Genomic DNA, 16,340 nt, shown 5'->3' with positions numbered 1-16,340 from the left:
TCAACAATTGCAAGAGAAGATATTCATTTAGAATCATAAAACATATTATTAATATCATGCATGCGTATATACAATGCCATAAACTCGTAAAAGACCACTCATAAGGATATCCTAAAACCCTTTCGGGACCGATTGACCCGACCAATCCAGGTCCCCCAGAACACCGTGAATTACTATGATAGTATCACCCTTGAAATAAACCCGCCACTTTATTGCCACTCGACTCTGTCGAAGTGTTTATTACATATTTTTCTACTACTAATGAGTTCATAAACTCATCTAAACCTCGAGCTTTTGAGCTCCGTGCTCAGCATGTTGAACATGCTCGACGCCAACCTTGTCGGTCATGCCCATATCGGCGGCATAGGTGGAGTGAGGAACCCATTTGGCGGAGTTACGTGGGGTAGTCTCTTCCAACATGCGGTCGACTTGCTCGAGGGAAAGACCCTTGGTTTCGGGAACAAGGAAGTAAGCATAGACCAAACAACATGTGCAGAGGGAACCCCAGAGGAAGAAGACCTTAGCACCCAAGTTTGCTTGACCCTTTTCGGTACCGACGAGGTAAGGAGTGATGACGGCAATGATACAGTTCCACAACCAGTTGGAGGCGGTGGAGAGTCCAACACCACGGGATCTGATTGGGAGAGGGAAAACTTCACCGATAACAACCCAAGCTCCAGGTCCCCAAGTGGAGGCGAAGAAAGAAATGTAGATACAGATGAATGCGATCATGGCGGAAACGGCAGAGGTGTTGTGTTTGGATGTCTCTCCAGCGGTAACACCGATGATAGCGACGATGAACTCGCAGATCAACATACCAAGGGCACCCCAGATGAGGATAGTACGACGACCGAAACGTTCAACGGTGTAGAAAGAAATTGGAGTGGAGCAAACGTTGACGAGGGTGGTGATCAAATTGATAAGGAAAGGGTTCTTGATCGTGCCGAGAGCTTGGAAAAAGGTAGTACCGAAGTAGAAGATGAAGTTGACACCGGTCCACTGTTGCATCATTTGAAGGGAAGTACCGAGGATAGTTCTGCGGAGGTTGGAACCTGGGTTGCTAAGTCCTCCCTTGAAGCAGTTCATCCATGATCCAAAGTAACCGGTTTGGGGAATGACGGACATTTCGTACTCATGGTTGGCGATGATCTCAGTAAGTTCTTGTTGAATGTAATCGCTTCCTTCTGGTTCACCTCTAAGACGAGCAAGGTTGGCAGCGGCTTGATCGAGCTTTCCCTTCTTGACGTAATATCTTGGGGATTCAGGAAGGAAGAAGAGACCACCACCTAAGATAAGACCCCATGCAATTTGAAGACCAATTGGAATTCTGTAGGAACCGGTATCGAGACGGTTTTGGGTACCATAATCGACACAAGATGCGAGAAGAAGACCAACAGTAACGCAGAACTGGTAACCAGAAACTAAAGCACCACGAACCTTCTTGGGGCAAATCTCGGACATGTAAAGAATGATGGTAGCGGAGACGAAACCAACACCGAAACCAGCGACCAAACGACCAGCGACGAGAAGACCGAGACCAGTAGAAGCAGTTTGCAAGATGACACCGACGATGAAGATGAGACACCCGAGGATGACGGTAGTTCGGCGACCAATCCAATCAGCCATATCACCGGCAAGGACAGCACCGAAGAAGGTACCGGCAGAGAGAATGGATGTGATCAAAGATTTGTCAGAGGCGGGGAGCACGAAAGCAGCGCGTTCAGCAGGTGAAGCACCATGACCAGGAATTGGCTTGCCAGTCTGAAGGGTAGTAGGTTAGCCAATGTTTGTGACATGGGGTGATTGAGGTCATGACGTACATATAGATTAATGAAATAGTCCATTCCCATGACACCAGAGATATATCCAGAATCATAACCGAAGAGAATGCCACCGAAGGAAGCAAAAGCACACATCATGTATGCCTTTACTGTTACGGGTGCCTCAATGCGGGCAACATCCGTGGTTCCAGCCAAACCCGCTGTCATTGTTGCGGTTGACTTGGAATGTATGTGAGGGAAGGAGAGAGGGAAAGGGTAGAGTAGATGTAGAGTGGAACTGGCACTCGAGATCAATTATTGATCGAAGAAGAATTGGAAGACGTGGGTGATGAGACTGATGGGGAAAAAGAAGAGTATTTGGGAGGGATATCGAGTCCCTTTTGTATCTGTGTCCCATGGGAATTGGGGTACTGGGGTAAGGAGTGAATTGGCATGGTTTACACGCTTGTATGGGGTGGTAGCGTTAGTACGGCCATGTCGCCAAAAAAAAGTCTTCCATATCGAATTGACTCCACATGGAGACGCCGCACTCCACAGCAAATAGCGTTACCCCATGTCTTCGATGATCTCTCTCCAGACATCTAGACATGCATGCAGCTATGGCCCAACCGAGGAGTTAGTCCGTGCGTGCAGTACCCCGAGTAATCGGTCCGTCTTTGTAAGGGATCAAGGACTAATCATACTAGGGACGGAGAAAAGTATGAAAGTAGATAGGTAATGAACTAGGTAGCGTCCTCGGTTTCTGGAATGAGTTGCGAGTATCATTTGGCGGTAAGTATAAAAGTATAAATGTGCTAACAGTATCGAGTTAGACAAGTGTGTAATCGATTGGTTGATCAAGGCATTTAATGGTGTTAGATGCTTAAATCAGTCCTTGATTGAAATCTAATGATTATTAATTTTCTTTTGGCTTTCTCATCTCATTTGCTGAAATGAAGGATTTGAAATTTCTTCTTTCAGGATTGCCCCCCGTTCGTGTTGTTGAATTGATCCAATCGTGTGGTTCGTACTATTCAAACTAACACCCATTGACAGATAATTGATAATCGATTTTAACGATTTATGCAATTACCATAATCCTAACTACCAATATCTCTCAACGGTATAGCCGATAGTTTCTTAATGAGGATCATCTTGGCCCCTCCACAAACTTTGGATCTTGAAAGTTTGATGCACTTGAGATCTCTCGAGCCTCTTTCGTGGCAATTTGGAGTCAGATAGTTCTTACACCAGCTGATAGATCTTCAACAGTAACGTTGTCGAAGAACATTACAATAGCAATAAAAGATATGCACGCTGGAGGCAAAGTACGTACATAATTGACTGAATTTCATAAATATATCAGATATCCTAGTTGAGGATCATTTCATGCATCAACCCCCCATGTTCAAGACTTCTAGAGGCAATGAAATTCAAGCCATCGACGTGATCATTCATTTTGTGTGAAACTAATTCAGCTTAGTACAATTAGTTGTTGTTCCTACATACTTCAACCTAATGATTGGGGGGAAAAGGTACCTTGAATATAGTCATTGATTATTCTGCCTAGGGACTTCCTCGTAATCGATCAACACAGAAGACCACGTTATTACGAATACAGTCTAAATTCTGATACAAATCCTCTACGTGTGCCTTCAAATCAAATGACCAATTCATTTCTAAATCCAAGCTTCTGGGGCGAGGTATCGGTAACCCTTTACGCCTTCATGGGATTTGATATTTTTTCGATGGAGTGTGTGGGAGACTGAAAAGTGTCAAACGTGTTAGCGGCGTCGGCTATTAGTGTCATTTTGAGTGCATTAGTATTAACTTTGTTGGAACTGACTCCTGAGCCACATTGCTCCAGAGTTTAGTGTCAACACTACTCGTAGAAATAATAAACTTATTTGATGGAGAACCATTTTTCAATGGGTTTCGTATAGCATTTTAGTTTCCAGTGGATAGTCTACAGTCTGGATTTTGCGGGCAAGTCCGTTCACTCGTTCTGGAATCTTTCCATGTCCCAATGTTGGTAAATAGTCTGAAGGCATCAAGTTTTAGATCGAGTATCATGTGAAGGCAAAACAGTCTGATATGTCTGGACTCTAGACTCTGGAATCTGGGCGGTGGACTGTAGACTCTGGGGATTTTTGCAAGTACTCGTACATTCTCTCGTGATATAATTATATTTATGTATGAAAAACTTTTCTCAACATTTTACCCGTAGATAAGAAGATCAAGCTGTCAAGGAACACACAAATATGAGCTGTCATCGAAATAAGAATATGAAATTAAATAGCCCGAAGAATATCCCAATTCCGGCACAGTATAACCGTAATTCTACCAAGTGGTCATCAGTGACCACTTCCACGTCCACGTTCACATCCACGTCCACGTCCAACTTTGAACGATGCCACTGATGATTGGGCCCAATCATTGGGTCCCTCGCCCCCTCACCTCACCCATTGTTTACTTGTGGGCTGCACTAGCTAAGAAAAACGTGTTGTGATTCTTGACATGTCTACCCCCGGGCCTGTAAAGTGCTTGGCTGCAATGTTAAACGCCGAGTGAGGACGTGTTTCCTGGTTACGGCGCTGGGATAGTGTCAGATATTGATATTACGATGATTTCAATTTGTGATGGCGTCTATTTACTTGTCTGAAGTCATATGATTTTAAATTGTAGATTTCAGTATTGATGTCGTTAGAGTGTGAAGATATAGATAAATTAGAGTTCACATAACGCTATCCATCTTTCCATATATTAAAATAATCGTCAGTACCGATCAACGGTACTTCGTTTCGGTAGGGGGTAATAATAATGAGAGATGTGAGTATCTTCCTATCTGTTTGTTTCCACCTTTTTACCTTTTTCCCACCTGTTCTATCCAAATTTTCTACTCGCCTTTCCTTGCCTACTGTTTTCTCTTTTTACCATCAAAAATCCACTCATTCATCCCACTCCTCTCCGATATAGGTAGTAGCTACTAGGCTACGTACACTTTCCTACGCTTCCACATCTACTCCAGAGTTCAAACACTCTAGAATCCAGAAAGAAAAGGATAAGAACCCCCCAGATTCCCCACTCCCCGCTTTCCTCCCAAAATGCAATACAATCCATACTCCGTAGACAACATTCCTACTTTAAAGCAAAGGAGATATCCGCATTTACGCATAAGCATATGGAGGTAATCGGCCCTTTACATACTTGCTTCCAATTTTCAATAACCCCAGGAACCCAAGGACCCCATAGTAATCTGTCGTCTCCACTTCTACATCTCCAGTCTCCAGACCGTATTGTCAGTTTCTCCACCATTCACTCCCCTGTCCCCCAACTTTCCACTTTGCTATACCACGACTACCTCGAAATATTCGTGTTTTCTATATATCGTCGACCGAAGCCCCTGCCCCACCTCTTACTGATGATTGATAATATGTCACGAGACAGAGGCTGATTATATTTGCACGAGAATGAGTATCAGCTCTCACAAGTGTGTTGCGAGAATTACGAGCTGAATTGAATGGACTGATGATTGATGGTTGATGATATGAGGCTCGACGACTGTACCACTCACTCATAAGCGCCTTTAAGCTGAAGCCTAGAGATAATTTGATATGAACCGATAAAATCATGCCATCTTACTCCGTACTTTTCGGGCTGTTCGTGATGTACTGTCTGTGCTGACGGTAACCTTGGATTTGGTTCAACCTTACCGCCATACATTTTCATCCATCCTTTGCAGCCAGCGGCACACATGTTCCAGTTCCCGTTCACCGTAACAACGCCGATTGGATGGTTAGGGTTTATCCCTTTACAAAATGTAAGTGTCTTCGGGATATTTAATCTTCCCTTCCTCCTTACCAGCCACAACCCTTCATTCGCTTTGAAATATCGCGAGTTCTAGAGTTGGAGCTTTGAATCAATGAATCGTATTAATCCACCACAATGTCGGCACACGACATTGAAAGGGAGAAAATTCAGACTTGGGACCAGGGGATGCAGAGAAGCTCCAAGCTCCGATCCAAAATATGCCCCTTCATCTGGTGGCGTGGCGCCTCCGGCTCTCACTTGCGGATATTGGTTCACGAACTCTACCAATTATTTTCCTTGGTAAAGGTGGACGCCGGGACTCGGGAGAATCGTGGCGAGATCTTTTAGTCATGGGAAAAGCCAGAAGTGGAAAAGGCTTTCTTGAGACTGAAAAATGATCCAGAATATCTATCTGAATGGCTTTCTCAGTTTCCTTTCTCCTATCCAAGAGATTCTGAGTAAGTACGCAAAGTCGCGATTTCTCGCCAGTGCGATGCCAGGTAGGTAATGTAGGCGAGTTACCATTCAATTAACTGATCGTTTAATTATTCTGCTTCAACTTGAACTCTTCGCATACAGATATGTATTGCTTGCTTGCTAACTTACTTCTCTGTTCTGACCGATTATTGCATTATCGCAATCACAGCATCAGCGTCACGACCTTTAATATGTTCCTATCTATCTTCCGACTTCAGCCGTATCTTACTCGGGTAAAGGACAGTAACGTTGCGAAAGGTCCGGACGTACGAGAATTATGGCGCGGCGTACAAAGTTGTTCTAGAAAATGCGAAGAAGAATAGGAAACAAGATAAATATCAAGAGATAAGCACAAGTACGACGGATATACCGTATGATATGATATCAAGTGTTTCGATTTGTCCACGTTATCTTGTGGTCGCAGTACACAGTTCACATCATATTCTACTGTTGATGACCGACAAGTCTCGGGCAGCATTGTACTGCGCTTCGATAAGAAGCTTATGCAGAGACCGCAGTGTTTTCTACACTCGGTGTAATATATTCGCAATGCAGCGTGGATGACGCAAGGAGGGTTCATATGAGGGAATCAAGTATTCTGGTATTCATATATCCAATGGTCACCTCCATATGCTTTATGAACGCCGAGAGTTAGTGTTCCAGTTGCATCATTTTGATTGCGATCAGCCAATACCTTGGCAGACAAATTATTTCTTGCAGTTAGACGCGTGGGGACTATATGTTACGGGCGGAGATGCCGAGTTGATACGTAGGGGAACTATGACTGTTATCATATCATACTCCTTTGACGTCCCTCGAAATCTTCTGCCGGTTGCGAAAGATGGATTATGGATTTTTGTTCTGATATTCCCAAGCTATAAACACAACATCCGAGGATAGGCATCACCCTTCTCTCAAATATACTAAATTCTCGTTGCTGGTTCCCACAAGGTGTTCAGTGAGCCACAGGTCCAAGGTTAGTAAGTGTCACTATTCAGATTCTCGTTCTTCATTTGAGAGATCTTGGTTTCGAATTGAGATCTTTTCTTGTCTACTATTCTGCGCCCTTGAGTATTACTGCCATTGTTAGTTCCTCATCGTCATCCTTTTTTGTCAATCATGATGGGAGTTTACAACTGGTCCTATACCTATATGTCCAACATTCATTCTTGACTGCTTGGTCTTGCAGGCAATCTATCTATAACTGGTATACTCATTGAATCTCGGCTTTTGATGTCTCTTCACATCACAGCTTGATATATTCATCCTTTCACGTAGTCCTGCTGCCGCATAGCTTCCTCATAATCAGTAATCCTAATGCTACCCCCCTTCTCCACAGCTATCAAGATAACTAGAGACACAGCGCAAGGATTTCATAAAGCGTGAGTTGGTTAATTCACCAACGCTCTCTAGAAAGATCTGTTGTAGTATCAGTTAGGAATCACACCAGTTTCGTGCTCGATTTTTGCGGATAACTAACTTTTGCCTGTTGTTGCAACAGGAGAGGGAAATATCACTGAAATGTTAATTCTAATTGTCAGCACGTCAAATTACACTACATTTCCTTTCCTTGAAAGTATAGTGATAACCAAATTCATGTTCGACATTCTATATAATTTCTTGGTTTCCTCTTCTAGTATTCCTTCCCCGTACTTGAATCATCGGTATGACGGTACGAACTTGAATAATTATCTCAATACTACCCATCTGATATACTTTTCTACAACTCACTACTCGATGCGAGAAAGAAACATGGAAGAGCTGGCTCAACTTATATAGATTATTTCGGGTTTGGAATTTGAATCTTCGTGAGAATGAAGAATGAGAATGGGTAAGCGAGTTTGAAGTTTGAAGATATGTGCTGGTGAATTATGGGATTGGGAGTCGGGGATGGGTTGAATCATCGATATATATACTTCAATATTCCCTATCCTCTTTCAAAAATTCCCCTTTATTCTTTTCCGGAAACCACCAGTCACCAGTGAATTTCTGGATTCCAAGGTATAAAAGTGCCACATCTTACTGATCTCTTTAACCATCACACCTTTTGATTTAATGAAAGTATTGGCCACGAGAAAGGAATCTGTGTGACTACCTGGTTATAGAAAGATGGAGGGAATGGAGAGAGGATTGCTGAGCTTTGGAGAGAGTTGAGTCGTAGCAATTGGACGCGATAGGAGTTTGGGGAGTTTTCAGTGTCGATATCGTTGCCGCTGTCACCGTCTACTTTGACAATCTTATTATTTCTGAACCTCTATGTCTGTTCGGTCTATTCTAGATGACACTATTATAGTATCTCAATATTGTACCCCCAAGAGTCGCATCCCGTCAAACTCCCAAGTGTCCAATTCCCGAATTCATTCACACACTAGTATAGAAATTCTTAGACCTCTTTCTTCGATATCTTTGCTTTCCTTACACACACATGTTTTATTATTCTCTAGAACTTTCAAGTCTAAGAACAACTGTAAGGTTATTCGAAGCCCAAAAAACTAAACCACCAGTTCAGAAAGCCTTAGCGACGGCGAAATAAACGAATTCTGTTACTAAATTGTTTGTTGTCGAGTAAAACCCAGTGTTGTCATTTCAGAGCAATTATATCATCCCTCGCTTTAAACCGACTCACATTGTGTCAACTTATACAAAACCGTTGACCTCAAACCTGGTCAGAGATATGGAGTAAAATATCTCAACATGGGTTACTCTCCCACACATTGTCTTTCTTCACTTTCGTCATTCTCATGGCTTGATTTAATAATCTGTTTGAGTCTTCGGGAGCGATATTTATACTCAAAGATTACAAGTCAGTCGCATATCTTGCATCATTCCTCTCTAAATTTTTCGTATAGTACGCAGCCCAAAGCAAAGATTAGCATTTTCCTACAAACTTCAACTTTTCAAAGTGCTTGTCCAATTTGGACTGGGAGAGGTATATAAACTGTGTCTTCTAACCCTCTGTATTGTACTCTTACCATAATAGACACAATGTCCTACCAAGACATCGAAGGATTCCGTCTGACTTCCGGTACACCGGATTTCATTTCCCATACTTTTCAGGAACTTTATCCTTGATAGATATGTATATATCTCTTTTTTCTTTTCAGAATTCATTATAGATGATGAGGAATAACAATTTTCTGGAATTCACATCATTGCCATTCGCCCAACTATCGTCAAATATAGACGAAAAAATAACAACCATTTCAAACCCAACAATAAAACAAACCCAACATAGTTCCAATCTATGAACGTCCCCAGGAAATCTCCTGCGCCTGCCTAGTTAAATTACAACAAGTCGGGATATCACCATCAAAGCAGAGGACTCGGAGGGACCCTCGCAAGGAACACAAGTGTCGGTTGATCAATTGATTTGTTTTTTTGAGGTTTTTGGAGTTAGAGGAGCTTGTGCTTTTATAGCAGAGTATTCAATTTCAGCCCTACTGTAAAGAGAGACTCGCTAGTCATATCAGGAATATCTAAGGCGTACGCGTGCGGATAAACATATAGTGAATGTGGTAATTGCTTGCCCTCTACCCACTACTACCTACCAGATTCAATAGAACTTAAAAGTATTATCCGAAGATCTTCAATGGGGTCTTGTACCGAGTAACTATACAAACTACATAAATTTATTTCATGATATTGATAACAGTATGGAATCTAAGCAAGATTTCGGAGACCAAAAAGGCATAGAGATTTGGGAGCTGGATTCAAGTTATGTTTGTATTCAGAATCGCAAGTAAAACCTGTCTTTTCTTCTTTTCAAAACATGTGTGTAAATGTGAGGAACAAGTGCTGATCGAAAGGATGTTCGGGGTAGTATTGACAGTGAGTATTTCGATAGCTAGCAATGAGAGCGAAAGTCGTCGTCGTGAGTGATGATAATAATGGATGGCAACTGAAAAATGCTCACGCAATTGGATACATCGATAATGCTCGAGCTTCGTCGGTATCTGGAGCTGGGTTGATCGGAGAATGTAGTTGAGACCTTATACTTGTCTCCCATAGAAGAGTAAGACTATATGATTGAAAAGACAAATGTCACAAGCTTGACTCCTACAGAAAGCGGCCGAAGTGCAATCAGTAAAAGATGGTGAAATATGATAGCAAGAAAATCCTACAATTTCTGTTTCTTGTATTTTTCGATTTACCAAACATATATCCTTTGCCCTTCATTCTTCCCTTTTTCTCATAATGAATATAAAAATCAAGCAACAGTGACGAAAAAGTTACTTTGCCCCTCCATTCTCTCCACCTTCCCCATCTCACTAATCTCATCACCAACCGCCATCCTCAATTTGTCCACCGTAGCCGGACTATCCAAATTCCACCCTCGTTTTCCCTCTTCTGACTTCATTCCTAACCCATTATCTTCTCTCGCACTTAACACCGCCATTCTCAACGCAAAAAATACGCCCGCTCCTAAGAACAACGGCGGTTCACCCACCCCTTTGCTACTCTGCACACTTTTTAGACCCTGCCACATTTTCGCTTTTCCCTCCTCATCTTTAAGGAAGGAAACATTGAAAATCTGTGGAATATCCGCAAACCCAGGTATCTTATAAGTACCCGGACCTTTCGTAAACAGCTGTCCCTCCTTCGTCCAGAGACTTTCTTCCATAGTAAACAAGCCCAATCCCTGTACATAAGCCCCCTCAATCTGACCATAGTCAATTGCCGGATTGATGGATCTCCCAATATCCATCAAAATATCTGTCCTTAAAATTGTATGATGACCCGTAAGTACATCGAGTTCAACCTCCGTGGCAGCTACCCCTTGAGTGAAATAAAAGTACATATCTTTGACCTTTTCCTTATCATAGACTCCCCATTCGTATCCAATCCGTGGCATCTTCCAAAATCCGCTCGCACTTAGATGAACTCGGTCTCTATATGCCGCGTGTGCTAAGTCTTTCATACTCGCGTCCTCTCCCAACTTTTCTCGATACGGCGCTAAGCGTTCATTCAACTGTTTGCAAGCATCCATAATTGCCATACCATTCAAATCACTTCCCGAACTCGCAGCAGTAGGACTTGCATTCGCGGTCTGGTAGCTCGATGTATCTTGTGTGAAGACTGATGATACTGAAACACCCAATTCTTGTGCACATATTTGAGTCATTTTAGTGTACAAACCTTGGCCCATTTCTGTACCTCCATGATTGAGGAGAACGGAACCATCCGCGTATATTTTCAAGGACGCGGACGCTTGGTTTAGATGAAGGGCCGTGGCGAAAGAAAGGCCGAATTTGGTTGGAAGAAGTGATATACCTCGCTTACGGTACTTGTGTTCTTTGTTGTGTTTCTCAATCTGAAGGAGACGTTGTGAGTACTGTGTTTCATGCTTGATTTTTTCCAGAAGAAGTGGGACATTCCAGTCTCGATCAATGGTTTGAAGGAAGGGTGTATGATCTCCTTGTTTATAGAGATTCATAAGTCGGAGTTCATCGATAGGGATGCTTAGTCCTTCGGAAATGGCAGTCATATATGTTTCGGCGAAAAACATAGCTTGAGGCCCCCCAAACCCTCGAAATGCTGTGTTACTGTGGGTATTCGTTTTGCACACATGGCCTCGTAACAAAACGTTAGGGATCTCATAACAATTTTCAAAGTGCGTCAAACATCGTCCCATAACTGCAGCCGACATATCTTGTGAAAACCCAGCATTGTTGTACATATCCGCTTCAAGTGCAATTAGCTTCCCATTGGATTGGACACCAACCTTCCAACGAGCTTGTATAGGATGGCGTTGTCCACTTGTCATCATATCTTCGTCGCGATTTAGCATGCATCGCATAGGTAGTTTGGTCTTCTTGGCTGCGACAGCAAGGAGACATGCAAGTTGAACACTACGGGATTCTTTACCACCAAAAGCTCCTCCCATGCGTTTTACTCGAGCATTGACACGAGAGCTGGGTACGCCAGTTACTTGAGCTACAAATTCTTGGGTCTCCATGCTGTAAAGATTCTTAGGTATTGTTCGTGGGAGAACACTTGACTCGACTTACCTGTTTTGCGTCGAAGACCACACTTCATATGTTCCCTCCTCCTTATTCGGAATCACCATTGCGGCGTTAGTTTCAAGGTAGAAATGTTCTTGACCGCCTATTTTAGTAGTCCCTTCGAATATTCTGTCGCACGATGCCCAGATGTCGTTCATTTTGTCCTCGATTGCAGCTCCTTTCTTCAACATCTTTCCATAAGGAAAATAACTATTCGCTTCGATTGCTTCATCAATAGTCAATATGACTGGAAGATCTTCGTACTCAATTCGAACGGCTTTGGCAGCAGCTTGTGCTTGTAGAGCGGTTTCTGCAAAAACTAAACCTATAGGCTGACCATGAGAAAACACTTTTCCGTCAGCAAATAATGGTTCATCTTTTACAATAGATCCCCATAGATTCACATCTATTGGGATATCGTTGATGTCAACGTAGCCTAGGGCAAGCCCCGATTCGATCGCAGGTGCCCAATTTACCTCCAGTAATTTTGCATGCGCACGACTAGATAAAACCATAGCACCGAATAATTCTCGATGCTGTTTAGGCATATCATCTATGTATTCTGCTTCTCCTGTTGTTTGTTTGAGAGCCGATAGATGTGGTATCTGTTTCCCTACAACACGTTGCTCGTACGGATTATGGTTATCTCTGGTACCCGATGATATCTCTCGATGTATTTCGTTAATAATATCAGGATCCACCTTTCCCAATCCAAAGTCTGAAACAACTTCATGCCAAAATCTGAAGAATAGAGATATAGCCAATGTTCGACGATATGATGCCATTCCGCCAGGAACGTCGTATTTCAGATCGAATTCTTCGGCTAAGCTTTTCATCGATTCATTGAGAGTGGTGGAACTGTACCATGTTTTACCAAGCAGGCACTTCATAGTTTTGAGGGCCATGATAGTCGTTGGTGCCATTCCGCCATAGACTAACGATACTTCCGAGACGACACCATCCTTGTCAATTCGCACACGAAATGCAGCTGTCACAATTGCAATATCATCATCTTTTCTCTTGGCTTGCTTATATGCTTTAGTGATTTCTTTTTCATTCGGTGGTGGCAAGGGAACTCGAACATCAACGACTACCGCATCGATTGGAAGCTTCGTTGTGCGATAGGATACGAAGAAGTCGGACATAGGTAAATCTTTAATTCCCTGAGATATGCTTTGAATTGTCAAGACAGCACCTGCTGCCATAAGCACAGGATTGATGTCAGAAATAGGAGAAGCAGTAACGATATTTCCTGCAAAAGAAGCAACGTTTCGGATTTGCCTTCCGGCGAAGTAACGAAGTTGCTTCCTTATTGCCTCGAAAACCGAACCTCTTTCACCAAGTCGTCGAGAGAGCTTTCGGCAAGTATTCTCTACATCAGTCAGAGAAGCATTTGCGCCAAAGACAATTTCTGAACATGATTGAAGATGCTCATCATCATCTGAAATATTGATATTTCGAAGCTCCTCAATATCCGAAACATAAATTGAGACTGGGAATGAAGAGTATTTGAATCGGACTTCAACCTGAGTTTCGCTCGCTCCGCATACAAGCTTAGCTGTGGGGTATGATTCTTTTATTAGAAGAAGTTGTTCAAGCGTTGTTGGTAAGAGCCAGGCATTTGTGTCATTTCCATAATACAGTGGCTTTTTGGTAAACTTGTGTAGAGCTGGTGGAAATATAAGTTCTGTCTGAGCACGGTAAGGAATAAACGAGTGTTGAATATCTTTCGGATCAGGAAGACTCGAGCTATTAGTGACCATATTTTTGACATTGTTCGAGCTCGCCGAGCTTTGAGAAGAACGGGTGGGGCTCTCCTCTGAAGAGTCTCCTGGAGAACTGGTTCGAGATCCGCATGAACCACTGTTTGGTGAATCTTTACAGCACCCACCAATTCTCCCACAAGAATTACTATTTCCTGTATCGACAGGATTAAGGTACGAATGCAATGGAACACTAGGAAGATCTGCTTCGGAAGTACCTTCATCGACAGTATCTGACTTAGGAATGGATAGCTTTCCTTTGAGGTCATCAGTGATGAAAGTTCTCGCAGCCTGTAAGATAGGTTTATATCCGGTACATCTGCAAAGGTTGCCATCTAGATGACCTTCCAGCTCTACATCATTTGCAGATAGTTGAAATGACTTTGACAGAGGATCGTAGGAGTTTCTGATTAAAGCATACAGTGACATGACAATACCAGGAGTACAAAAGCCACATCTAGAGGATTGCAATTAGTTTAGTTCACAGGTTATACTGTGGTAGTAAAGTATCTTACTGCGACCCGTGTAATTTTGCTATACGTTCTTGCAATGGGTGCGGATTTTCTGCATTTCCAATGCCTTCGATGGTGATGATATGCTTCCCAACGACTTTGATTCATTAACCTTGGAAGATCGATACATATTTATGAATAATTACCTCCTATTAAAGGGAATAGACAAGCGTTCACGGCAACGTGCTGTATCTTTTGACTTTCGGAAGATTTATTAAAAGTTTGAAGCACAACAGTACACGCTCCGCATCCTCCTTCACCACATCCGAGCTTTGTACCCTTGAGATCATCCTGGGATCTGATAAAATCCAAAAGTGTCCATTGAGGATTTGGGTTATGAAGATTTATTCTTGTTCCATTTAGATAGAATTCCAATGTAGAATCTTTGAATATTGCCTGAATTTCCGATTTTAATGGTAGGATTCCCATAGTTGATGAATGTAGGAAGTCAAGTGCAACGATGAGCCAGAAGACTAAGGGAATTCTGTTTGGGAAGCCATATTGCTCGAGTGGCTTAATACCAAGTCAAGCATTGTACAGCTGATAAGTTCGGATTGGCTACTCAAGTTGTTGAGCAATGAGGATGGATGATCATGTCTTCAAAATGGATGGTGTTGTGTATGCAGGGCAATGTATTGGTGGTACGAAGTAGTTAGATTAATTACAGGGCAGAGAACGATAGGCTTAGTGCCAACCGATTAGCTATCACGTAAGCTACTCGCCCCCTGTTAGAAGAAGAAAAACCATATCAGCACAACAAACCACTCCACAAACCACTCCATCTCGTATCCAACCACAAACGATCATCCTATCATCAACTCGTGAATGCAGGACCATGTTAGCTTGAATGTACACTGACCCGAATATCAAAGGGTCAATCTGAGGATGATACTTCTAGTGCGCTGGTCTATTCTACATGGGAAAAGAGTCCGGATGACCCTGGAAAGCTATGAGGGGTTATTCAACACTCGTCATATCGTGTGCGACGTATACGGGAGGTATTATTTGCTTATTTGAAAGCTGCCAGAAGGTACTAGTGCCTCCAGAAAGTATATAACTCCGAAGCTCGCTGCACATACCACAAAATGGGTAAACTACGAGAGGAGTAACCTTTATATCTTAGCGGCGGGGTTGCATACTTTCTCGCAGCACGGGTGTTAGGTGCAAGGTCCATAATAATGGCCATTCCCGAGTCGAAAGCTATGAATTGCTTCATCGCAATCCGATGTCACTGTTCAAGGAGGGGTCGAGTGCCTACAATTTAGATGAACAGGGAAGGAACACATGTGGTGCTTGCTCTTGGATGGGAGACAGCTTATCAACCTCAAAGTTCTCCACAACCCGCCATAGTCCTTGTGCTACACTATCTTTCACTTGTCTTTGATAATTTGCCTTTTCTTTTGAGTGCAGCTCACATCGCAAGTCGTTTGGCAGACTCCATGAGGTCTACGTGTTTTAAAGACTTATCGCGTGCAGTCTCCACATTTTCTTTTTCAAACATGGACTCAAGTGTAAGAGAAATTTGATGCCTTGAATATTCTTAGGTACATGGCATTTGTAGTACATTTGGCAATCACCGTCGATGAAGTGCCAAGATTGCGCTGTCTCGACGCCCTAACGAAGTTGATTCCGTCAAGCCGAAGAATTCTGGTTGGTCGACTTTTGTTTCTCAGTAGAGGAATGCCACTGGGTCAGGCAGGGTAAGATTTTGTTTTGTACATAGAGGGTGTTCAGCTTTGATACTGGAGGGTTTGTCCGGAGGGTTTGTCCGCAGTATCCTCCTACCATGCTTTTTTTTTCTTTCATGAAGGAATGAGCCACTCTACCAATAGTCAGTTATCTATCTTTATTCGCTGTATCGAAATGAATCAACACGGAACGAATATGCTAGCGAGACATCCACAATGGCTACGAGAGCCTGATCAACCATCTGTTCTACGCCCTCACACTGCACATAGGTCCAGAAACGTAGTCGCAGACTTAGTTCCTTGTGCCATGAAACAACATCTTTGCGGT

The 16,340-nt window shown here is 42.8% G+C and overlaps 2 protein-coding genes across 2 annotated transcripts; both read right to left on the bottom strand.

The window, feature by feature from the left end:
• Positions 1–279: 279 nt before the first annotated feature.
• Positions 280–1,988, bottom strand: EAF01_006631 (uncharacterized protein; the record flags this gene model as incomplete). Its single annotated transcript, XM_038914885.1, has 2 exons — positions 280–1,761; positions 1,821–1,988. The coding sequence occupies 2 exons, from the start codon at positions 1,986–1,988 to the stop codon at positions 280–282; spliced, it is 1,650 nt and encodes a 549-aa protein (XP_038769840.1).
• Positions 1,989–10,254: 8,266 nt separating this feature from the next.
• Positions 10,255–14,753, bottom strand: EAF01_006630 (uncharacterized protein; the record flags this gene model as incomplete). Its single annotated transcript, XM_038914884.1, has 4 exons — positions 10,255–12,004; positions 12,056–14,269; positions 14,328–14,421; positions 14,471–14,753. 4 exons carry the CDS (start codon positions 14,751–14,753, stop codon positions 10,255–10,257), a joined length of 4,341 nt encoding a protein of 1,446 aa, XP_038769839.1.
• Between the last annotated feature and the right edge of the window lie 1,587 nt (positions 14,754–16,340).

Source organism: Botrytis porri (genome assembly GCF_014898465.1).
Source record: "Botrytis porri strain MUCL 3234 chromosome Unknown BPOR_008, whole genome shotgun sequence".
In the NCBI taxonomy this organism is placed as follows: Eukaryota; Fungi; Ascomycota; class Leotiomycetes; order Helotiales; family Sclerotiniaceae; genus Botrytis; species Botrytis porri.
Note: the sequence above shows the minus strand (reverse complement) of the source record. Positions and strands in the feature narration are given on the sequence as shown.